The following is a 23,688-nucleotide window of genomic DNA, read 5'->3' on the forward strand; positions in this document are numbered from 1 at the left end:
CTTTATGTGAATAAAAGATTTAACACTACAATGTAAAAGGGGGCTTGCCCCTTAGACGATAGCATACGGTTTGGTCTACAAGGGCCCTTTATTGAATGGGCACCTAAGCTTCTAAATTTGGTTTCTGACCAGAATGCTTAATTTCTTTATGAATCTAGTGCTGATGTGAGTAGCAGAGAGGAGGAGGTCAGATTATTTGATGTGACAACAGGGAACACTGACTGAACATAGTTTGGTCTTAAACAACAAGGCTAGATGGTAACGTGGGGCGATTTGGTGGCTTTTAATGGCTAGGCTTTCAAGATGACAAGCATTTTTACTCAACACAGTCCACCATAGATCTATCAGAGCCCCTTACCAAATAAGAGATTGAGCCAGTTCTAAGGCTTTCCACATGGTGACAGTTTCAATGGAGGTCCATTTCAGTGCAAGGACGAGGAGGAGTGGCTACATTGGACCAATCAATGTAATAGGTGGAGTGCCCTGCACTAAAGGACAAGTGAGGAGACGACGTGCACCAAGTTCATGCAAAAATATTAACTGTTGCAAAAACTAGAGAAGACGTGTATATTCCTTTAGAATGGATTGAAGACATTATTAACGCAATAGCATATTACTCAATACTAAGGAATGCAACTGCGCACATGCACAGAAAAATGTTTTTAACATAAAAGGATATACATACCATATATATATATATATATATATATATATATATATATATGTGTGTGTGTGTGTGTGAAATATATGAAAAATATATATATATATATATATTTACTTAGAATGCTATGCACCCTTACTTGTCAACTGGGATTCTAGTTATGTTATGGATGTACTTTTAGCATCATACAGCTGTAGCTACCACAAGACTGTTGAGCTCTGGATAATGCCTGCAACCTGGGGATAAATAGGGGCCTTGTGGGTATTTTAACTTGTTTTGTTTGCTTTTTTATTGTTATGGAGAGTCAAACATGAATTAAATACATGTAAAAGCCTTTTAATCAAATGAAATTCGAGAACATCTATTGACAATTTACCCTGTACACCAGCTCAACATTTACAAAATTAATAAAGAAATGAAATGTCTGTGTGTTTAGTGTACATGACTTCATGTGCGATGTTTTTGCGCTTGTGAGGTTGTTTTTTTGGGGGGTTTTTTTGTTTTTTTTTTGTTTTTTCATGTATCAGTTTGCCATTACTCAAATTCATCACAATGCAGTGGACACAGTAAGCAGTTTCTCAAAGACACAACTACCTTGAAAGTATGAAAAAATAAACAGAGTTTGGTATTGCAAATGCTCAACTACTTACTAATGTAGTTAAACCAGATGCCTCTAATCACTTAACAAGGCTTACTTAACAATAACACCCCAAGACCTTACAATGACCAGAGGCAAACTTCATGCAGTTATCAGATCAGATCCCACTGTACGTATATTTTAAATATGAAAGTAATCCCAAAAACCCAAATCTGGTCAGATTAGCAGCTGCATCAGCATTAAAGGCCATTAGGAGGCGGAATAACTTCAGTTTGTCTGTCATTTTCCTTTCTAGTCTGTTGTTTTGTGCACACAGGGTGATTGCGAGAACGTGTGCTCAGGTCCTAAAAACCTGACCACTTGCTAGATTTCGTGTTGCGATATGAAGTTTAGGTGTTATTGTACTTGATTTGCACTTATGAAAAAAGTATTTATTTATTTATCCGAAAGTTGCCAATTTACTGAGCCAAAGCAATACCCGAAACAAGCGCAGCTAGTATATCTGTGTTTGTGAAACCACGATTAGTTTGTTTCATTTTATTAAGTCGGCTATCTTTAGTTTAATAAAGTAAACGAAGATGTCTACGGGCTGTCAGCGGACTACTGCCAAGGCTATTCCGTCAACTAGACGGGTGACCATAAACAACGCGGAGCAAATGCCCCATGACTACTGCACTACTCCCGGGGGGACGCTGTTCAGCACCACTCCTGGCGGTATGTAAATCAGTCTGTTGTATTTAACTCGATTTGTGAGTTTTAAGAAGCCGTCATAGTGGCGTCGTTTGTTGATCATCTTCACAAGTGTATCACCCTCTTTACAAGTAATTTCATTGCTTGATAGACATTGAAATTCGGGTTAACCTCACAGAACACGTTTGCTGTCACGTAGCACCTGGTTGATACAGTGTGAGCCTGCTAAGCTAACGTTAGCTGCCTTCTAGGTAGTTGCTTAGACAAAGGCCCTGTTCAGAAATAATGGTAATTAAGGGTGGCACGTGTATGAACGTAGCACGAATGCGATTGTAGAATCGTGCAGACAAATATATAATAACCTGCTGATATATTCCCATCAACTGTACAATCATTTATTTGCTTTAACTTTTTGCCATGTGATATTGCAGACTACAAGCCTACGTACTCGTGGTCTGGTGACATGGCAGTAAACTCCGTTTCTATTGGTTGATAAGAAATGCGTGATTGGTCCGTTTCAGTTCTAATATGCAACGCAGGAGAGACATTCAAAACTTGAATAAGTTATTGATTATTGGTAAACACTGTCGGTATTTCCATTCAGTTAAACGCCTATCGCATTGAAAACCTCTGCCATATAGCTGCAGACCCTTTTAAATACGACCTTTCAATGCTCTTTTGTTGCAGTGGTTTCATTGGTGTGGTTATTAGAATATAATGTTAGTCTTTTGCATCCCCCTTATTCTTGTCGTCACGCAGCCGTTTTTGACGCAGCTGAGATCAATGCTGAAATGATTAGAGCCTGCCAACAAGCCCTTTGTAATATGAGCCATGAACTAATATCACTTTTCAATTTATCACTGACCTTTCCTTTAGACAGTCTTCTCGGACTCCATAGAATTACACATTGCATGTGTAATTTGACATTCAAAGTAGGAATGTTAATTTTGTTATTTTCCCTAGCTCATTCCCTCAGCTCTTTCCTTTGTCCTCAAGTTTTAATCTGAGGTGTACGTCAAACTTCAAATTCATTCAGGGAGAACTTTGTTTTGGTAAACCTTTTTAGTGGAACGGTTTTCCACAGTGTTGGAATAATATCGGGGCTGAAGTCAAAGCCATCCTATTTTTCCAGTTAATCTAAACTGCTGTTCCCGTTCATCTGTCCAGTTTGCTGTTGCTTTATTCCAGTTTTTAAATTACTTATTTTCTTGTCTCAGAGTTACAATTTGTTTCAAATTGTACGTATGCTGCAGTGAGGACATTAATTCCAAAACCTGCTCTGCTGATGTCGTTTTCCATGTTCAAACATCCATCCATCCATTATCCGAACCTTTTTCAAACAATTATCTGTAAAATGTGGGAATATCCAACATTGAGAACATCTGACCCTACGAAGCTGACTGGTGGACCTCTATATTCTGCTGAGTAGCCATAGTCATGTGATTCATTTGTCCTTGGTATGCTTTCCAGTTTTAGGGGAAGGAATATATATATATATATAGTTGTGGTTTTATTCACTTATGAATGTGAGACATTGTATATGTGACAAATTGCTTTTGGATTTCTGAATTTGGCTCATTTTTAGACTCATGCCCTTGTTGGTATTCTGTGTCAGCAGTATCCGTTTGGTTTTAAAAAACCTGGCACAACTAAGGAAGTACTTCATGTACTTCAGTATTCCACCTTTATCGCATAGTGAATGGGGTCACTGGGGAAGCTCAAACCTCCATGTCAGCAAGCATCAACCCTGCTGAAGTACCCTTGCACAAAACACTGATCCCATCAGCTCCGGGTGGATGGCTCTATACCTGACCTTGCACCCTGAGGTCCCTTTGGGTCTAGTTTGGCAGAAGCAGTGGTAGGCAGAATGTAAATTCCCCTACAGAGATCAATAAAGTGTCAGATCATTTATTTCAATATGTTGTTGTTTTGTTCATTGTCATATTCAAACTCACACTCTTATTATAAGATGGCTGTAACTTGATCACAGCTGTCATCCGCATCCCTGGAAATGTCCAATACGTCTCTGCTGACTGTCCCCACTAAAGGTACCAGGATCATCTATGACCGAAAGTTCCTGTTGGAGTGTCGCAGCTCCCCAGTGGCCAAGACTCCCCCACCTGGTCTGCCTGCCATTCCTGGGGTGACCAGTCCCCCTTCCAAAGACATCAGTGAGAAGGCCCATAACGGAGAACCATTGAGTAACAACAATATCATCACTTCACCCGATAACAAGAGCACTGGTAAGAAGACTGATGACAGTAATATGCACAATTATAGGTGAGACCATGGCTGAAATTTAGAGTCATGGATTCTATCATTGAGCCAGACTTAAACAGAGGCAGTGTCATTTCAGAAAATACAAACATTAATTGGGGGCTTTTTTTTTAAATTCTCAAATACATTGACTGAGCTCTTGACTCCAGTCACTAACAGTGTTTGACAGTTTAACATTTCTAACATTTTTTTTTATCAGAAGATGAAAAAAATAAGATGCATCCAGTATTTCCATTCCTTGTATTGCAATTGGACCCCAGTACGACAAGTGGAAAAAATATTTGACTTAATTTTTCATGTATTGTCAAACATCTGTTTGGGTTCTTAGAATGCCAAGCTGTCCTTCTGTCAGTTTTTTCCCCTTTACTTGTAAAGTCAAGTTATCACGATTTCAATAGTATGTTTTTTAAATATGATTTAATTTTCAACATTTAATCATTTTGGGGACACATGCAATATGATACTTGAAGTATTACCCAGAGAGTAGGTTTGGGGAAAACTCAGTTTGCATGCACAGGTTCTACCTTTCAAAAATCAATGGGTGCAAAATAAAGATTGATTTCCCAACTAACTCCAAGATTGTGGTTTTTGGATATTAACACTTCACAGTCTTTACTGTGATGAGGCATTTGGAGCCCTTCATTTAATGTCAGAGTGGAATTAAATAATTGCCACAAAAAGCTCAATGATAATAATAATAATTTTTTTAAAAAAAACATTGTCTTGTTTTTTTAGGTGATGATGCACAGTTTGAAATGGACATCTAGTGGGTGCTGAATGAATGTCTTCAGAGATGTCAATCAACAACCTCAGTACTAATGTGGTGCCATAGAAGAGAGGCTCAGGACTACCTGCTTTAATTTCATCGCGCATTCCGTTAAGATGGAGGCTCCCCTTCAATAATTTCTTTGTCATAGTCTTCTAAAGATGTCTGTGTTAATTTCATTAGCTTCGCAGTCAAGGACAAATTGGCAATTTTAGCCTGTCTGCCTCAAGTCACAAGTTTTTGGGTTTTTTTATCCCCAGTTGTACTTGGCCAATTACCCCACTCTTCTGAGCCATCCCGGTCACTGCTCCAACCCCTCTGCTAATGTTGAGAGAGCTGCAGACTACCACATGCCTCCCCCGAAACATGTGGAGTCGACAGCCGCGCTTCTTTTCTCCTGATAGTGATGAGTTTCACCAGGGGGATGTAGCACATGGGAGGATGACGCCATTCTCCCCAGTAACCCCCCCCCCCCCGAACAGGCGCCCTGGCCGACCAAAGGAGGCGCAAGTACAGCAACCAGGACACATACCCACATCCGGCTTTCCACCTGCAGACACAGCCAATTGTGTCTGTAGGGATGCCCAACCAAGCTGCAGTTAACACGGGGATTTGAACCAACAATCCCTGTATTGGTAGGCAACGGAATAGACCGCCACGCCACCTGGACACCCTCAAGGCACAAGTTTGATCCCAGTATGTGATCCATGTTTGCGTTCCTATAATGGTGAGAGGTTGGGATTTAGCTCTGAAAAGGACCTCAGAGGCAGAAAAAGTGTCCCTCAGCACCCATTTAGTTTCATGAAAGTAAAGATCTCTTGGAAAACACATCATTTTAGTTCATTGATTTTGTTTTTGTTTTTTTTTTTCCTTTCTTTTTTTCCCCCAGAACATTCCATAAGATTTTGTCTCTTTTGAAGTCTGCTTATTTGTCCGTCGTTCCTGTCGCCTCTCTTCAGATATTGCCTTTAAACCTCAAGATACTGTATAATTTGATGGATCATCCTAAATAGAAAACATTGTTCACCTTAAAAATGTCAGAATATACAACATACTTTTGTTAGAATGATTTATAAAAAAAATTTTTTTTGCATGGTTTGAGGTGACAAAGCATTAAAAAAAAAACCTCCTTTCCTCATCTGTTTGATAAAGCCTCACATGGTGAAATGACATTCACGTGTTTTGTGGAATTTGTGTGTCTGTGTGGACACATGACTGTAGGGGAGGCGGAGGATGTTTTTCACTAATCTGGGCAGCGCCATTACGCCAAACAAAATGCAGGTCTAAATACACATTCCCCAGGACAGCACCATTGGCACGAAAATGGATAGCTAGGTATAGAAGTAATTGGAACAATAAAAGCCATTCAAAAAAAAACAAGCCAGACTCCATGAAGAATGAAAGCAAGGGTAAATGACGGACATTTTAAAATAATGAATTTGCTGAGCTTGGTACAGTGTGCGGAGATCTATAGCACTCTTAATGCCCTGTGGTAGACCTGCGCTGTGTCAGTGAAATTCCTCTGGGAGCCCCACTGGTCCCTGATAACCTCCAGACTGATAAATGCCAATACACAATCGAAACTCCACTTCCTCTGAGCCATGCAGGACATGCCATTATTTGAAGATTTTGTTTCCTCATCCAGTGTTGGCAGATACATATGTCATCACGCCAAACTTTTACCAGGCCCTTACTAGCATAGTGGGTTGTCAGGCTTTTGTTTGATGAAAAGTTAATAGAAATTGTAAAGACAAGGTCTCCTGGTCGAGAGTGCTGCAGACTGTTACAATGTGTAGGTACTCAATAAAGGATGACAATTTCAGAAGCGCCAAATAATTGCGCACAAACATTCCTCAGATCGCTGTACAGTGCTTTTTCATAAAGTCTGCCTCTTGCTAATAAGAACTTTGGGGATGTCAGCTGCATCTCTGAATTCTTGAGAGCAGGAACTACAATAAGGTAGGACTAATAATAATAAAAGGACTAATAATAGCCGGGTGCTGACAAAAGATTTTATTGCATTAAAATGGCACTATAACTTCAAGCTTTGGTGATGGATGGACCTGCTTATATATAGACCAGTGGCAGCTGTTGACCTTTTTTTTTTTTTTTAACAAAACATGGCTGAGACCAACAGGTTTCAACAATCGGCCAGTTTCCTGACTGAAATTGTTGTGCCCGTTAAAATGGTCGCTGTGGCATTTTGCAAAATAGGAAATTAAAGCTGCAAGGCCTTGTAACACCAGTATCAGTGTAAAAGGATGATGACTTAAGCACTAGTCCCTGTATACTCATCTTATTATAAATTGCCTGCTAACAGGGTGAAGGACAGAGGGTTGTCCGGGGGGATTGTATGTGTGAGAAGTGACATGTAATTTAAAAAGTTATGACACTTAACTCCTGCTGCTTCTTGCACACCTACCAAGCCAAAGGGTACAGCCTGGCATTGTCAAACAGAGCAAAGACTCTTAGTGAAAACTAAATTAGCCATTCAGCAAGAATAAGCATGAAGCAATTGCTATTTTGAAATGTCCACACTTCATAGACTTAAGAGTCCTACCTAATGGTTAAGTTTTCTAAAGTGTCATTGTTAGAGTGTTCATTAAAAAGAAGAGTGCATTGAATAGATTCGGTTCAAATTTACACCATCATCATTCTAATGTAGTGTTGCCGAAATTAGCAGTTGCCTAATGAGAGATCCCAGCCAGCCTGGATCAGTACACACATACGTATATGATGGCTGAATATCTATAGGGGTGTGTGGATTGAACATCATTGGAGTCTCCACCCTGTCTTCCTCTACATAGCTCCAGCATCCAGATGTTTACTCTGCATTCCCTTTGGGAGTTTGGGGTCTTAATCACCCCGCTTGTCACCTTGGCTTCCTGACGACCCCCCCCCCCAAAAAATAAACAAGTGCTTCGGCTCTTCTCTACACCGTCAATTCCTTTCCCCATCGTTACCCCTTCTTTGTGTGTTTATTCCACTCTGTCTGTTTGGTCACAATCAACAAAAGAAGTACTCTGGCTGAGATGTTCAAAGAGAACACTAATGACTGATGATGATGTGCAGTAATGGGACCACCATAAACAAAGATGCGGATTCGGGATGAGGAGGACAAATGATTAAAACCTGAATGTTAGCCAACTGTCAGCTAAAAGAAATAAGTAGATCAGTCTTTCAATTGTGTTTCACTGTTAATGCAGCCAAAGCCACAATCCTCAACACCGTCATGATGTTTACCTTACTGTCTGTCGATGATGGTGATACTGGGCATTGCAAATCCCAGAAATCCATTCCAAGATGACTGGATGTGCCTGCAGCTGCCCCACAGCTGAACAACAAAACTGGGTTGAACATGAGTTCAGCCATTGATGTTGTGATATCTGTTGATAAAGCTCTTCTGCAAGTTTAGTTCAGCCACATCTGCTATTTGCTTGCCACAACAACTTTACTTCTTCTCAACACTCACCACGACTTACTTTGTTCTTCCATTTTAGATGCTTTGATGATGTGAAATGCTATGCACCACACCATTTCCCCCCAGAAAGTACTACTGACAGCAACTACTGTAGTGAGCAAGTACAAACATGGTCATGATTAAGATATTCTTGGACTAGCTGTTGTGTTGAATATGTCAGCAATATAGCATGCAGTTTTTGCATGCATATCTTTAGGCTTGTACATTTAATACACATGATGGCCACTTTATCCCGAGTATTTTTCATTTCATTTAGTTCCACTGAAACCAGATTTAGTGGACCTCTCTAGAAAGCTTTTCATGATGCAGATGAAAACTGAATTTAAGATTGTGTTGATCTTGAAGATGACTGCTCTTCAAAACAGACATCAAAGCCACAGACCTCATAGACGTGTATTAGCCAACATAAAAGGCAACAGGAGAAAATGAGAACTCTCCAACAGAAATTAATTGTAGCTGTGTAAATAATAAAGCCTAATAAAGTTTAATAAATAAATACTCTAATAAAGCCGTAATTGATCAAAAATTATAAGCCATCTGATATCAGAATAAAATGCTTTAATAGAACTTCACATTTTATGTACAAAAATATACATGCATATATAGTATAAATAGATAAAACAATGTTTGCATGATGGATCATAACTTCTCTTTCAAGCTATCAAAACTATCTCCCAGTATAGATAAAAATGTCCTTTCTTCAATTTCATCATAATCATATTCACTTTTTTTCAGTGAGCTCATGAACAGAACCTCACAGTTTTACATTTGAGTGTCCATGTTTACATGAAGATGGAAATTAAACAGCTGAAACTGTCAATTTCAATCAAACGTTTACAATATATGGTTGCTCTCATGGTTGCAGTTGAACCAGCAGGCCAAGTGACATTGGGGCATCAGTGACATCCACATTCTTCGACGATCATATCCTCGTGATGACGAAGGACCACATCATCATTCTCATAGTACAGCATGGAGAGTGGGCTGAGCCGTGTGGGCACACAGGAGGGACAAGACACCCTTTGTGGATGGTGGAGTCGAAGGAGGCTCTGAAAAACACATGTGCAAAGACGGTGACCAGTAAAAACAGTGAAAAAGTTAATTTAATTTAACTGGGGCCTATAATCTATCAAAACTCCATCTTACCTGCATGTATGCGTGGTTGGTAGGGTGGAAGGATTCATCCACCGGTGTAGGGCACTCTCCCTCACAGCGATAGGCATTATAACGTTTAGGGTACACAATCCACTCATCCCAGCCAATTTGGTCAAAGTCCACCCACATGTCTACTTTGCGACAAAGGGGCCGGTGGATCGCCTCTGCCGGTGATCCAGTAGCAGCAATTCCATCAGCCGGCCGGATCCTCTCCAGTCGGTTCCTCTTGCGGCGTCGGCCTTGGATGTCGCTGCTTTCTTTGTGTGTTGTGACATATTTTGAGTGCTCTGCAGTACGGATCAGGCTGCGTGCTCCGTGGCCTTCCTGAAGTTGGTTATGTTTGGAGAAGATGACCATCATGACCTGGTCAACAGTTGGATAGTCTTTCTTCTTTTGCCTCTTTTCTGGATGCTTCAAAAGGGACTCTCCAAGCATCTCCCCGTCATCCCCAGACCCGCTCCCGTCATCTGTCTGTAGTGTGTACTGTGCAGCAGCCTCTTGACCCATCACTCCATCTCCCTGATAGAGCCAGTATTTCAGAAGAGTAGTCACATTAAAAACCTTCCAAGAAGAGGCTGTGCTGCTGGGAAATGCGCCAAAGCTTCCCAAGAAAAGGCGTTCTTCCTGGCAGAGGGCATTGGCCAACTCACAGTTGTTCTTTTGGGAGTGATATAAGTCCACAGTGACGTGCTCAGAGGTGGTGAACACTGGCAGCCTGAGCCGAAGCTCTGCCAGTTTGATGAGGTCACTGGCAGAGATGGATGACATGTCAAACGTAACTGTCCATTTGTCACCTACTTGATGGCAACCTAAAGATAAAGAAAGGATGTTTAATGGCTTGAAAAACTAAATTTCCACACACCAGTCACCATTTTTGATAGCTGTAAGGCAAACCAGATCCCTGGACAAATGTCAAAGCACTTATGGTGGGAGGATGGACAGAACAGGATGTGTATTGAACCCTCCTGCGCAAAGACGTCTGAGGGGCTAATACACACACCCGCTCACATAAAACGGGGGTAAAAAGCCTTTAAAGTCGAATAAGCATTTGACACTTCTGGGTTGTAAAATGGGAGGGCCTGATAACACAGATAGAGCACCAACCAAAGCTGTTGAAGGGTTAAGTTGGCTGAGGAGACACTTACTGTCCTGAAATGGACGATTCTGTCATAATAAATCTATACCATTCAGTGTGAATAATCCAATTTAAACCTATTTTGTCTTACCGTCCCTTCACATTAAGACTGCCCAGGAGCACACTAAATTTTCCAAATTTCCATAAGTGCACGAAAACAGTGCAATGTCGCACACATGCATATGCTGTTAAGAAATGCTTGATGGAGGATTAAGCGAGGCTACTCACCCTTTGCCATCAGACTCAAGACAGAATCGGAGCTGTGCGGTGAAGCTTGGTCACTGCGTGTGCCTACGGCATTGACACTCAAAGATAGTAAGGAATCCATGTTCCTGAAGGAGCGGTACAGCTGCATCATGTACAGAGGGTATTTCTTATGATGCTGAGATGAAACATTCACATGTCCCAGGGCCCTGGGATATCTGCGCTCTTGCATTGAGCAGAGAACCCATGAAGAGCAGACAAGCAGAGTACACAATACTGCACACAGCCTTTGGCTTTCCATTTTGCAGCAAAAAAAAAAAGAAAAAAAGATCTAACAAAAGTTTGAAAAGAGAGATTGCTGCAGCTTCCTTCCTCCAGCTGGTCTCAGTCTGTAGTGATGCTGTGAGCAGACAGAACTCCAGACAGGCCCCTTTATAGTGGACAGCTGCCCTTTGATGACCCCTGGCCATTTCAGGAATCTCAACAGCCCCTCTGATCCTCAGGGTATATCAGAGAGGGGCGGAAAAGCGCAGCATTTAGCCAAGGTCATTGTCCTGTCAAACTCTATCTAGACTTTTACATTCATTCATTCAGGAACATAATCTCATTGTAATGGAGAAATTTCACTGACAAATAACCCTTTTTTTCAGACAGCAGCAGTTCTCCAGGGATTTTTAAAATGGGGAATGAAGTACGGGGTGGTGTAGCAGTCTAAGCATTGGCTTTGTGTCGATGCAGTTGCCCACTGGAGACCGGGGTTTGCGCCTCGGTCTCATCAGATCCGACTATGGCTGGATTCGATGAAGCAGCAATAATTGGCAACGCTGTCTTGGGGAGGGGGGTGGAGTCGGCTTGTGTTCGTCTGATAAATGTGTCTCTGTGTGTGTTGGAAAAAGCAGTGGTTCAGCCTGGAATCGCCTTGTCACAGAAGTGAGGCGTTTCCTTCGAGACTGCCGACCGGAGAGATGCAGTTGGTGAACGCATACAGTACGAGGGTGGGTATTTGAACTAGAATAGGGAGCAATTGGTCACTAAATTGGGAGAAAAAAGGGAAAATCAGAAATAAATAAAAACAAAAAAAAGGGGAATGAAAACAAAGGTGCGGGATAATGCCCCAAGAATTCAACATGGAGGGTGAAGCATGCCTGAAATTTTTATTCATTCATGAACTGCTGTAATTAAGTTATTTTCTGAATCAAAGCAGCATTAAATTCCTGTTTTAACTAACCAAAGGTAAGGGGACCATACTTCTCTTTGGTCAAGTAGGTTAGTGTATACATTTGGGTTGTTTTTTACAAGTTACATAGCCTATAAAATATGCATATTTGAGATTTTTTTAGCCTGTTTCTATTACACAATTGTAAAAAGGGAGTGATGTCAAAAATGTGTTGTTACAGTTACAACTGGAATGATAATTATTGTCAAACTATGTTGACATAAATCGCTTAACCTTAACTACTAAACAATTCAGTCAGTAACCTTTTAACTATTCACAGTAACTCAAAACACACACAAGCAAACAACAGAGGTAAATAATGTTATACTGTAAGTAAAGACCAGAGAACACCTGTAGATCGACAGGTGCATAGGGGAAGATCATGGGTCTGCAATGGCAGAGCAAAAATAACCTGACGAAGGTCGTTGTGCCAAACCATTATTAGTTATTAAATATCTCCATCTTCAAGTACAGAAGACAGTATGCAAGTGTCTTTTGTTCTGCCATACTGTCAGAAAACAAATATCAAAATTGTAACATTCATATTGAAGAAAATCAAGCTGAAAATGTTTCACTATGGTTCCATACAATAAAATTTCACTTTCCCTCCCAGCCAAGCAGACGAATTAGCAATAGGTCAAATAACACAGCTGACTGATGACCCCAGTCATCTTGATCCCATGGGAGCCTGGTCGGTCAACATGTAACGTGTGGCTTCTCATAACCCGCTGAAGAAGTTCTTCACCTGTGCATGGATTACAAGATGCAGAGGATCTCAATGGATCAGAAACATGAAGCGTAGCAATCAGTCAAAGCGAATGGCAGAAATGCACACTGGTGAGTACCACACTCCCCAAATCAAAGACAACAACGTGAGGATCGGTGGGATCCGCGGAGGTGAGAGGATGAGGCCCTCATGTGGTGATCTCTGGTATGACAGCAGGTGTACCTACCTTTGTCAGGAATTCTTGTCGCACCTCCGGATCGCTCTCAAACTCTAAATTGGCATCCAGCTCCAACACAGGTACGCTTTTCAAACTCTCAAAATGTAATCTGAGAAGACAGAGCCAAGATCTTTTACACTCTGTTTTCTGTTAAAGGCCAGCTTAATGGGGGTTTTTTATCTTTGTCAGTATTTTGTATCTTTCAAGAGAAGCTCTGTCTATGTTCTGTGAACAATAATCCTCAAGTAAAAATGCTTCAAAGACCATGTTGACATTACAGCCTTTTTAATCAAGTTTTCCATTTCAGTGGACATCACCTTACTCATTTTTGGAACATTAATCAAAGCATTAAGATCTGACAATCCAAAATATGAAACAAGTCTCATTTGCACTCACTTGGTGCTCTTCTCCACGAGCCACCTCTCATGTTGTGCATGAAGTTTATCCAAATAGTCACGCTCTACTCCTTTTTCTTCTGCCCTCCCTCGAAGGCCCAGGCGCTCCATACACTTCTAAGAAGAAACAAAACGACTGGATGCATACATCATGTATATCACTTGCTACCAGGTCACTTGTTGGATTTCAGTAGCATCTTTTATGTTAACTGTCTCAATGACAACTGAGGGGCTTATCTTTTTTCTTCATGGTGTAGCAACAAGATACATGCATTTATTTGGAAGCCATAGCTCAAAAGACTGTTGCATGAGAAGGGGAGCTATGTTCACAGACGAAGTAAAGTAAAATTGCTCTGCTTATGCGAGTGCCGTAAAGTAATCCCTATATTTCCCAGGAGATTTTGTGCCTGGTGGGACAGGCAAAACTTGGAGCAAAAATAATGCTTCTCAGGAATGGTTTGAACCACGATTGTGTCATTCTCCCACAGCCATCGTTCTATGTGATAATGCAACCAAAATGAATTAAATATTTTAAAGCAAAAAAGTTACTTTGTGCAAATCATCACAGATAGATCCATCAATTATAAGCACACAAGTTCAAATTCTGTTACCCTCTTAATTACACTTTTACAATGAATGGACCTATCTAAGTATATCTTAAGTGAATAACTGATCAGCTCTGTGTTTGGCATACCTGAGGTGAGGCTCTGAGATAGATAATGCCCTCCAGCTCCAGCTTGCATCCAAAATGCTCCAAAGTGAAGGAGTGCCAGTCCTGGTAGACTGCCCATTCTGCAGAATTTATGCAGCCAAGCTCAAACATGTTCAGGGCGAAGATGTATCTGGGTAGGAAAGAAGTGTCAAAGTTTCAGGTTCAGTGAGGAGCAGAATCAACTACAGGGCAGCTCATTAAGAGTCAGCATCTTGCTCAGATAAACCAGAGCAGGTTGCTCATGAACATGGGGCAGGCTCCTCCACCGTCGCTCACCTGTCACTGTAGACTGAGCGCTCGTAGATCTGGACGGGCGTTCCTTCTGAGGTGAGCAGACGGTCTGGAGGAGGTTGCAACTGTGTTTTCAGGCGGCTCAAGTAAGAGTATGTCTGGAATGTGTAGGACCAGCGCTGGGGGTCCTGATACATCATCTGCAGCAGGTTACCGACAATCTGCCCGGAGGAGGTCTCCGCCTGGAAACATGAGAAGGTCGAAAAGCTTAAGATAAGGTTGGTGGTTAACATGAACATGAGAAGGTCGAAAAGCTTAAGATAAGGTTGGTGGTTAACATGTCCTCCTATCACTTATCAGTGGAAAAAAATACGGTTTTCCTGGCCCGAGCTTATACACACCTTGGAGGTCCAACTTTCAATGCTCTGCCACTTGCTGACGGGTTCAGGGATGACCTCACAGTCCTGAAGAGCGGACTGAAGGAGCCTCGCAAAAGTTGACTTCCCGACAGCTGATGGTTCAAACAGAGTGAAGAGGCATCTGAGTAATGACATTTTCTCAGAATTACTCACTAAAATGTCCATGTTTACATTGAGTTTGATGTGTATCGATGTTTTACATTGAGTCTGGTGTATAGATTATGAATTGATTAATGCAGCTACACTGATCTTACCAATGTTGCCCTCGATAGAGACCCTCTTCACGTGTCTTGTTCCGCCTTCAACCGATGATGTCGACAAAGGTCGCTTGACTGCCACACTAGTCTTTCTGGTTGATTTAGCCTCCTTGGCGGTCGCAGTGGTTCCAGACCACATGCTGCTTGGCTCCGGTGCCTCCCAGCACTGAGAACCGGTGCGAGCAAATCCGATGTGTCGTCTTGTAACAGCTTGACTATTTAGTTTGGCAACCAGATTCGAAAGTACGACTCCACGCAAGGCAGACATGACGATACGTCTAAAAGAGCACGGCATCTATCAGCATGCCGTCCACCGCAATTTATCTCGATTCAGAGACGTGTTAAGAGTTAGCTACACGGCAAGCTTCCTTAGCTTAGCACACCCTCCCAATGAATGGTCAGTGCGCTTGGTTGTAAAATTACATAAAAATATGGTTCAGTTATGAGGCTCGTGTAAATGCCATTACATCCTCTCGCAGCTGACTTTATTCAGCTAGCATGTTACGATTAGTTCATAAAACTGCATGCCAAAAACTGTTACAAATCTACTTCTGGAAAGTGAGGTCTATTTGCTTTTCCTCTTCTTGTTATTCTTATACTGAGGCAATTTTGTAATTTGTGATAATGGGCTATACAAATAAAATTGTCTCTTCTTCTTCTTCTTCTTCTTCTTCTTCTTCTTCTTCGTCTTCTTCTTCTTCTTCTTCTTCTTCCGTTAGGTTTTAATGCCTTTGGCATCCATAAATGTCGCATTACCGCCATCTTCTGGAATGTAGGAACTTCACACTACTATTTACACTGTCCACCAAGAGTGATCCTATTCACGACTTTGTCCATTCTATAACAAGATCCGGTTGTCTGGGCTGATTCAAATCCTTCCCGCAGTGTAACATCTAGCTTTACTCTAGATATGTCCATAACGTTCAAGTATCTCCTGGCAGCATCCAGCACTATCTTGATTCTTTCTGACTTCCCCTTCATCTCTGGTCTTCTTACAGGAAGAGAAGTATGCAGAGGCTCAGAGTAGCTTACAATGATGCTATGAGGTTGTTGCTTCATGTCCCCAGATGGCATAGTGCCAGTCAGTTGTTTGTGTCCTCAGATGTGCCTACATGTGATTTACTTTTAAAACAGCTTATGTATAATTTTATGTGTCGCCTGGATGTGTTCGAGAACAGCAACATATAGCCCCACGAAAAGCTGCTATCGGTTCACATCCAGACTTCAAAAGCACTGGAGAGACAGCCTGTATCTGTTATGAACTGACTGTGTTGTACAGTGCGTGTGACGCCTCACATGTTGTGTGTGTGTGTGTGTGTGTGTGTGTGTGTGTGTGTGTGTGTGTGTGTGTGTGTGTGTGTGTCCAAAGGAGTTGAATCAAGTGCAACTGGACTTGGTATATATCCGTGAAGACGTATACGTATATATATACCAAGTCTATATACCAAGTCCAGTTGCACTCGATTCAACTCCTTTGGATAACCATGACCTGGATGAATGAGAACATTCACAGACGTGTGTGTGTGTGTGTGTGTGTGTGTGTGTGTGTGTGTGTGTGTGTGTACGCACGCGCACGTGGAATGTAGGGGTGTCATGTAAGCCTAAATGTTTTTTTGGTTTTTTTTGGTATTGTTTCCTTTTATTGTATTTTTGCTTGTATGCTATGGACCGACTGTGTGTCCGAAATAAAGATTATTATTATTATTATTATTATTATTATTATTTCAGCAGCCCAATTTATTTTCCATGCAGATATTCTGTTCAGCTCCGTTCCTTTTTGCTCGGGCTTTTTTTTTTTTGCACTGCCACCATCTCGTCGTTTCTCTCCATTCTCTGAGCAGCTTTGGCGTACAGCAATCCCTTTTCTGCTCTAATCTTATTCACTTTTTCTTCCTTAATTCTTTTGGGACACTGCTGATTCCATGTCATGATTTCCCTTGCAGAGCAAGCTCTAAGAGCCTTGTAAACAAACCCAAGGATGCCCTCACCTCACTTTTATGTAACATATTGGAACAAATAATTTGGTGCATCTTTGACAAAACCTGGCCATTTCAGATGTAAGGAAATTGTTTCAGAGCCTCCAGCCAGCCAGCCATTATCCAAACCGCTTATCCTGCCCTCAGGGTCGTGGGGATGCTGGAGCCTATCCCAGCAGTCATTGGGCGGCAGGCGGGGAGACACCCTGGACAGGCCGCCAGTCCATCAGAGGGTTGAAACACACACACACACACACACACATTCACACCGAGGGCCAATTTAGTATGGCCGATTCACCTGATCTACATGTCTTTGGACTGTGGGAGGAAACCGGGAGGAAACCCATGCAGACACGGGGAGAACATGCAAACTCCACAAAGAGGACGACCCGGGATGACCCCCAAGGTTGGACTACCTTGAGACTCGAACCCAGGACTTTCTTGCTGTGAGGCGACCGTGCCGCTGTTTCAGGATATTAGAAGAGCACACATGAGTAAACAGTGTCACAGATGTATTTATTGACATACTGAAAGCTTACAATTCATTGTGGAAAGATGGATTACTGATAAAACGTGCAGCTGGTGACAAAAGAACGTGTAACTTGACTAAAAAAAAAAATCTTTGTAACATATAAATTCAAGTATTGGGAGAGAGCTGTCAGGGCCTTTGAAAGTCAGGACCCCGTAAGGAAATGTCATTGGTGTGGTCCCCCTTAATTTAATGATCAATGATGTATTTCAGAATGCCATTGACAATTGAAGTTGCTGTGATAATACAATGGCACATTGTTGATGTGATGAGCAGTGGCATAATTTCATAGTTGCATACAGTCACTGTTAAGTGTGATTTAAAATAATACTTTGATCTTGCGCATGATAGCTCCCCATAACATAGGGAGGTTGATTACCACAATGCAAACACAAGCTGTTAGGAAAAAGCAGTGACAGGAGAAAATGACAGAAGAAAAAAAACAGAAAAAATCTTTTGACACACTTTCGATTTATTTAAAACATCTGGCCATATTTTACAGAAACGCATGGTGATTTTTCAATCACTTCAAAAACTAGCAAAGTGTATTTTGATTTGTTTAAAAAAAATCGCAGTAATATAAAATGTTGCTAATCTTTTCAAAATCATTTGATTTCATATCTTTTCAGTGTTAGATGAAGCTCTAAAACTGCAGTGGTCTTAGCAGTGAATTACATACTAAAGTATGAATGCCCCCAGTAGACTCTTATTCCACACAATGTCAATAACTAGGGCATCTGGCTCCACTTTGGATGCAAATACCACGACAACAATAAAGAACACTAAATCTCAGACAACACTAGCACATACAGCAGAAAACTTTAATTTTACAACAGTCCACAGAATCAATCATCAAACACACATCAATCACTATTGTTTTTGAGACATCACCTTCAGTAGACTGTGTTTGTGATGGTGATCTTCTGAGCTGCCTCAATCTTATAATCGTTGATACCTAAAAGGAGCAAACAATCATCGCTGTATTATGGTGCAATTAAACTGGCACTTTAAAATTGTGAAGATAAAAATAATTTAGGTAAGCAACACCATAATGTGTGTGTGTGTGTGTATGTATACACAAGGGGGTGCATCCTCACCCTGACTGAGAGCAGAGCCATCCGACGAGAGGTGCCAGTATCTGCGGTCTTGCTGTCTTGCCTGTTGTCCATTCACCACACTTAGGAAGTGCCCCCATAAGCTAGACTCTTTCTCAAACCTGCGACACAGAATGATTTTTTTTTTTAATCAAATAAATGACTGGGGTCACCAAATCTCGAAGTACGAAGTTGATCAAAACAGTGTTGGGTGAACTTACGTAAAGCCAACGTTCTTCCTCTGAAGAAGTTCCAGGGCTTCCAACAGGGAGCTGCCCTCTGGCACATCCACTGAATACGTAGCAACCCGTTTGAATGCCTTCACCTCCACCCTCAGAGCCACTTTGGTTTGACTTGGTGATACAGGAGTGGGCTCCCTGGGCTCCAAAACAAGACTGTCTGCAGGCCACACAACAAGATTAAACCAGCTAGAATACAGATGCCACCTTTAAAAACATTTCCCACAAAGACAGGTAATAGCACTATTTACCATCCTCATTGTGACACTCTTTGCTCTTTATTTGCAGGTAGGATTTCTGCTGGAGGGCTGGCAGTATTTGGGATATGGCCATGGGGTTGTGGTATGTCTTCCTTCTGGCGTCTGACCTCATGGCCTCCATGGATGAAGCACATTCCTCAACATGACTGCCCATTGCCAACAAGGCCTAGGACACAGTGCATTAAGTACATCCACAAACACTGACACAACCCTTTCATCGAGTTCAATAAGTACAAAATGTTGATGTGTACAGAGAGAATGTAGTGGAAATTAAAACAAGGGGGAAAAAAGAAATGTACTTGGACAGCCAGTCCAGTGCTGAACTCATTGCCTATGTGTCCATCAGCTCGCTGTGCTGCCAGGAGCTTCTGCTTGATCTTTTTTAAGGCAGTGTTCAGCTCTGCAGCGTTCTGCACATGGGAGCCAGCCTCCTTCACACACTGAAGGGCCATCCCGGCCATGGCCAAGGTGTCTGCAGAAAGAAGATGAGATGGAGCGAGTATGTGAGCCCTTTGTAAATTCGGGAATTTATTTGAATTTGATGCAGACAAACAAAAGCAAGTGAACTCATTGACTACCGTTTGCATGGAAAACATGCACAAAGATGCACAAAGGATATACAGAGGCCATCACTAAAGTAACTGAGAAAAAAATTACACAACCATACTGAATAAACAGTTTAAACAAACATAAATCCACTGTTTTTAAGCTTGGAATATGACAGCACGTGAGTAATTGGACAGCATAGCAGAAAAATACAACAATCTCTTACTGGTTCATGGTTAAACAATTTCTATTTCAGAATGGTTAACATTTTAATGACACATTCACCGACAAACTTAAAAACAATATGTCAAATGACGGTTCATCTTATGTGTATATCATGGCATCGCAGTCATTTTGTTGTGTGTACATGTGTGTGTTACATTTGTGGAATGAAGTAACCTCTGAAACAAGCTAGGGCTTTTATATTTAGGTAATCCAAATGATTTGTGAATAATCATTAGTTGGAATCTCTCCAAATCTGTGAAACTTGTTAGTGAGGATTCAGATCATGTAAACAGCTGGGAAGTATACCAGTAATATCATAGTCACTGGTATACTTATCAGGTATTTGGTATATATGTGTATACGCATCAGGTATTTGGTATATATTATAAATGAAAATCATGTGGAATTTCACTTACCGACACACTCTACATTCCCATTTCTGATGTGTCCATGCTCTACAGCCTTGATGAGCTTGTTGCTGACGTGAGGGTTGACTCTGATGCCGCTCACACACAGAGCAAGGACACCCAGAGAGTACTGGTAGTAATTAGTCAGAGGGCGCTGGCTGTCTGCATAAAGTAGAGGAAGATATAAAAAGCAAGCACACTGACTGAGCTAACGAGTGCTTGCTCATCAGTATTTCACAATGACATTTTCAGGATCTAAAAAAGAAAAGGCAGAGAGGAGAAGAAGGTACCATAAGGCCACTTTCTCGTCTCTAATTTTACCACAGAAATCAACAAGGAACTGGACAGGAAAACAAAACAAACAAACAAAAATTTAACAGTGCCCTTCATGTCTTTAATCTATACCTCCAGTAAAGGTTGAGTTTTTTTTCTTTTTTTTAATTTCCTTTCGTTAAATTATCTGTAAACCACATAGGTACAAGTGGGAAAAAATGGCAAAAACAGCAGGCAAAACTGTGAATCTGGTTGCATAAATTGCTGAAATTGAAATAAAAACTAAGTAAAAAAAAAAAGTGCCCTTCATGAAATCCACAGTGTCATGGGGATGTTTTTTTTTCATGGTGACTTCAGACACTGGAATTAAAGTCCATCCATAGGTGACATATGAATTGAGAAATCTATATTATGCTTAGAACCTCAAAGAAATCTACTGAGATGATATGAAAGGACCTGGATTGAAACTTCTAAGTAAGAGGTTATATTACAGGGCAGTTAAAAAGAGAAAATGCACCCAAAATGTCTCACTGATTAGCTATGAAAAATATCTCAATGACTTTTGAACATTTTTTTTGACAATCATGTTTTTTTGTTTTTTTTATAATGCAATTGTAAACTCTCATATGAATATCGATTCTTTGCACTTTCGATGCAAAAAAAATCCCCAAATTGATGTACTTTAAAATCGATTTTGCAGCACCCGAATTGGGCTACAAGTCACACAGAGTAAAACCTTTATGTCTGCTGCAGGCCTATACAAAGGTAGAAACTTACATGCAATATGTTCCTTCTCCTCCTCCATCTGTCTCTTGAGGTGGGTCAGCAGGGTCTCCACTTTCTCCTTGACAGAGAAGGTAATGGTGTTGAGGTCATGGCAGGAAGCCTTCAAAGCCAGAGCATACAAGCCCAGGAGGCCCGTTACAGGCTGTCTATTAGAGAGGGAGCTGATGGAGATAAAGGAAACTGAGACTCAGGTGAAGAAATCTGCACTCCTGCCAAAAAAAAAGCAAAAGGAACTCACACAAAAATAAATATAAAATTCAACACACAGACACAGTGGTTGAAGTAAAATGTGAAGAATAAAGGATGCATTACTTTGCAAGGTGATTGTGCAGATCGGTTTTTAATTTATTCCGGTGATCGAGCTCCTTCATGAGGTTATGGGAATCAGAGAGCCGCAATGCCAGGTGCACACTGGGATTTGGGAGTCCTTGCTGCCCCTCTACAGAGTACAGGAGCTCCTTATTGAGTGAGAGGAGCAATTCGTTGTTGGTAGAACCCTCAGTATCTGTACCACAGAAATGAACATAACATAAATAGAAATGACAGAAACACGAAAGACACATACACAAGATAGACCTACAGTAAATCTGCGGTATCACATTCACTGTAAAACCAGAATCGCTGCATCAGCAGTAACATGCAATGAAAGGAAACGACGGCCATGGCAACATAAAAACGTTTGACATGTCACAACATTAAAATATTTAAAATCAATTCTCTCTATATGTCTTGCTACTGTTCGCATTAGACAAAGAAGGCAACCCAACTATTTGCCATTTTGTAGTAATTTAAAGAGAGAATTACAGACATATATTGATGAGAACACCAAGCCACCTCACGGGGTGTTTAGGGCTAGTTGCAAAATCCCTGAATGCCCGGACCTGTGTGTGAGTCAATGTAGCATGTGCAAACGGTGTACTTTCCCACAACTTTGGGCAGATTTGACCCTCAAAGTTCTTCAAAAACAAAGCTGTTCAAACCTTGTGCTGGGAAATAATAATAATAATAATAATAATAATAATAATAATGCAACATTTCTAAGGTGATTAGAAATGGGACAGTTGAAATAGTTACCGCATGGTTTGCTGGAAACGAAAGCCAGCAGTCCTGTCAGAATGATCAAAGCGTACATCCCGGACAGCCTGGATAGGGCAGAATAAACAATTCCACAACCATAGCTATAATGTTAGCGTGAACATAGAGTGGGAATACTGAGTAAGTTATGGGACATTCGCATACATTGTACTCATATAACAATCCATATAGTATGTAATTCAAACGAAATACTACTGTTGTAACTTTTTACTTACGTTTTTGAACCCCTTTAAGTCTTGTAATCAACAATTCATTTAATTTCGCCACACAGAGACAGAGACGCCCGCAGCCAAAAGCAGAGCTCTGGAGCAAATATATAACGACAATAGCGTCTCAAGTGTCCGTGTCACATGACTAGTCATGTGGGACTACAAAGCTGTGAAAACAAGTGGGCGGTCCTTTGAAAACAGCTTCGGCCCGTTGTAGCCATATTGGGCGGGAGACTCTCCTGTGAAGTGAACGGGGAGCAGCGGGTTTTCTGGAGAAAAAGCACTACTTACATTTCTCAACCGATTTTAATGAGTCGTTTTTATGTTCGGTGATTTATGTTCGACGTGGATTACAAAAAAGTTTTGTCTCCAGTTACTTAGAATTTCGATAGTTAGGCTATAAGCGCTGCTAGACGCTCAAGAGAGGAGTGCGTTATCAACGTTCGGTTTACATGAACTGAATTACTTACACCAGTCTTACCCGGTCCAATATGGCGCAGATGTTGACGTACCAGCCAATGTGATGTCTTAAGTATATAAATCGGTGGAAGAGAGTATTTTGATGCATGCTCAATAATCCGGGTAACAAAATCAAAGAAGGTTGAATCAGTCCATCTGGATACAACGTTTATTGACAGATACGTTTCATCACTCAACTAAGTGACCTCGTCAGTCTAAATAGACTGCAGGTATCCCCACCCTTATAAACAATACAGCTGCATAACGACCGAAACCACGACCAGTTTCATATGCCAATATGGGCGTGACCATTAACTAGAGTTTCAATGGCCATGTGTACTATTCACAGAGAATTTGGGAACGTTTGCAATCACAACATTGTAAGATGGCGACAGATGCACTCTTAGCCCCCCCCCCCCCCGTTTCAGGGATGGTCGTTCCCTCTTAAC

General features: G+C 41.2%; 4 protein-coding genes across 4 annotated transcripts; 1 reads left to right on the forward strand and 3 right to left on the reverse strand.

The window, feature by feature from the left end:
* The first annotated feature begins 1,570 nt into the window (after positions 1-1,570).
* Positions 1,571-6,164, forward strand: eif4ebp1 (eukaryotic translation initiation factor 4E binding protein 1). Its single transcript, XM_056283908.1, has 3 exons — positions 1,571-1,973; positions 3,998-4,192; positions 4,962-6,164. The coding sequence occupies exons 1-3, from the start codon at positions 1,838-1,840 to the stop codon at positions 4,991-4,993; spliced, it is 363 nt and encodes a 120-aa protein (XP_056139883.1). The 5' UTR covers positions 1,571-1,837; the 3' UTR covers positions 4,994-6,164.
* Positions 6,165-9,162: 2,998 nt separating this feature from the next.
* LOC130112088 (nodal homolog) lies at positions 9,163-11,199 on the reverse strand. The gene is made up of 3 exons (XM_056279388.1): positions 10,992-11,199; positions 9,620-10,437; positions 9,163-9,522 (listed from the first exon to the last, which is right to left on the reverse strand). The coding sequence occupies exons 1-3, from the start codon at positions 11,197-11,199 to the stop codon at positions 9,370-9,372; spliced, it is 1,179 nt and encodes a 392-aa protein (XP_056135363.1). The 3' UTR covers positions 9,163-9,369.
* Positions 11,200-12,105: 906 nt separating this feature from the next.
* On the reverse strand, positions 12,106-15,803 carry LOC130116811 (deoxycytidine kinase 2-like). Its single transcript, XM_056284875.1, has 7 exons — positions 15,139-15,803; positions 14,867-14,976; positions 14,511-14,707; positions 14,217-14,364; positions 13,524-13,639; positions 13,137-13,236; positions 12,106-12,928 (listed from the first exon to the last, which is right to left on the reverse strand). Exons 1-7 carry the CDS (start codon positions 15,434-15,436, stop codon positions 12,902-12,904), a joined length of 996 nt encoding a protein of 331 aa, XP_056140850.1. The 5' UTR covers positions 15,437-15,803; the 3' UTR covers positions 12,106-12,901.
* Positions 15,804-17,628: 1,825 nt separating this feature from the next.
* On the reverse strand, positions 17,629-22,922 carry tcn2 (transcobalamin II). Its single transcript, XM_056287941.1, has 10 exons — positions 22,787-22,922; positions 22,551-22,618; positions 21,789-21,981; positions 21,468-21,637; positions 20,427-20,579; positions 19,539-19,711; positions 19,231-19,405; positions 18,962-19,139; positions 18,744-18,862; positions 17,629-18,601 (listed from the first exon to the last, which is right to left on the reverse strand). Exons 2-10 carry the CDS (start codon positions 22,606-22,608, stop codon positions 18,540-18,542), a joined length of 1,281 nt encoding a protein of 426 aa, XP_056143916.1. The 5' UTR covers positions 22,609-22,618; positions 22,787-22,922; the 3' UTR covers positions 17,629-18,539.
* Between the last annotated feature and the right edge of the window lie 766 nt (positions 22,923-23,688).

This window comes from Lampris incognitus, chromosome 1 (genome assembly GCF_029633865.1).
Source record: "Lampris incognitus isolate fLamInc1 chromosome 1, fLamInc1.hap2, whole genome shotgun sequence".
NCBI lineage: Eukaryota > Metazoa > Chordata > Actinopteri > Lampriformes > Lampridae > Lampris > Lampris incognitus.

What these genes read in the sequence shown, in the direction of transcription:
- eif4ebp1 (XM_056283908.1), top strand. Translation starts at nt 1,838, where the DNA reads ATGTCTACGGGCTGTCAGCGGACTACTGCCAAGGCTATTCCGTCAACT. An exon ending in GTTCAGCACCACTCCTGGCG is followed by an intron (nt 1,974 to 3,997) that starts GTATGTAAATCA and finishes TCCCCACTAAAG; the next exon opens with GTACCAGGATCATCTATGAC. An exon ending in ACCCGATAACAAGAGCACTG is followed by an intron (nt 4,193 to 4,961) that starts GTAAGAAGACTG and finishes TTGTTTTTTTAG; the next exon opens with GTGATGATGCACAGTTTGAA.
- LOC130116811 (XM_056284875.1), bottom strand. Translation starts at nt 15,436, where the DNA reads ATGCCGTGCTCTTTTAGACGTATCGTCATGTCTGCCTTGCGTGGAGTC. An exon ending in CGCTCAGTCTACAGTGACAG is followed by an intron (nt 14,365 to 14,510) that starts GTGAGCGACGGT and finishes TTTCCTACCCAG; the next exon opens with ATACATCTTCGCCCTGAACA. An exon ending in CTCGTGGAGAAGAGCACCAA is followed by an intron (nt 13,237 to 13,523) that starts GTGAGTGCAAAT and finishes CTGTCTTCTCAG; the next exon opens with ATTACATTTTGAGAGTTTGA.
- LOC130112088 (XM_056279388.1), bottom strand. Translation starts at nt 11,199, where the DNA reads ATGCAAGAGCGCAGATATCCCAGGGCCCTGGGACATGTGAATGTTTCA. An exon ending in CTTGAGTCTGATGGCAAAGG is followed by an intron (nt 10,438 to 10,991) that starts GTGAGTAGCCTC and finishes CTTTATCTTTAG; the next exon opens with GTTGCCATCAAGTAGGTGAC. An exon ending in CCAACCACGCATACATGCAG is followed by an intron (nt 9,523 to 9,619) that starts GTAAGATGGAGT and finishes TGTGTTTTTCAG; the next exon opens with AGCCTCCTTCGACTCCACCA.
- tcn2 (XM_056287941.1), bottom strand. Translation starts at nt 22,608, where the DNA reads ATGTACGCTTTGATCATTCTGACAGGACTGCTGGCTTTCGTTTCCAGC. An exon ending in CGTTTCCAGCAAACCATGCG is followed by an intron (nt 21,982 to 22,550) that starts GTAACTATTTCA and finishes TCTGTGGTACAG; the next exon opens with ATACTGAGGGTTCTACCAAC. An exon ending in CTGCACAATCACCTTGCAAA is followed by an intron (nt 21,638 to 21,788) that starts GTAATGCATCCT and finishes TATCTCCATCAG; the next exon opens with CTCCCTCTCTAATAGACAGC.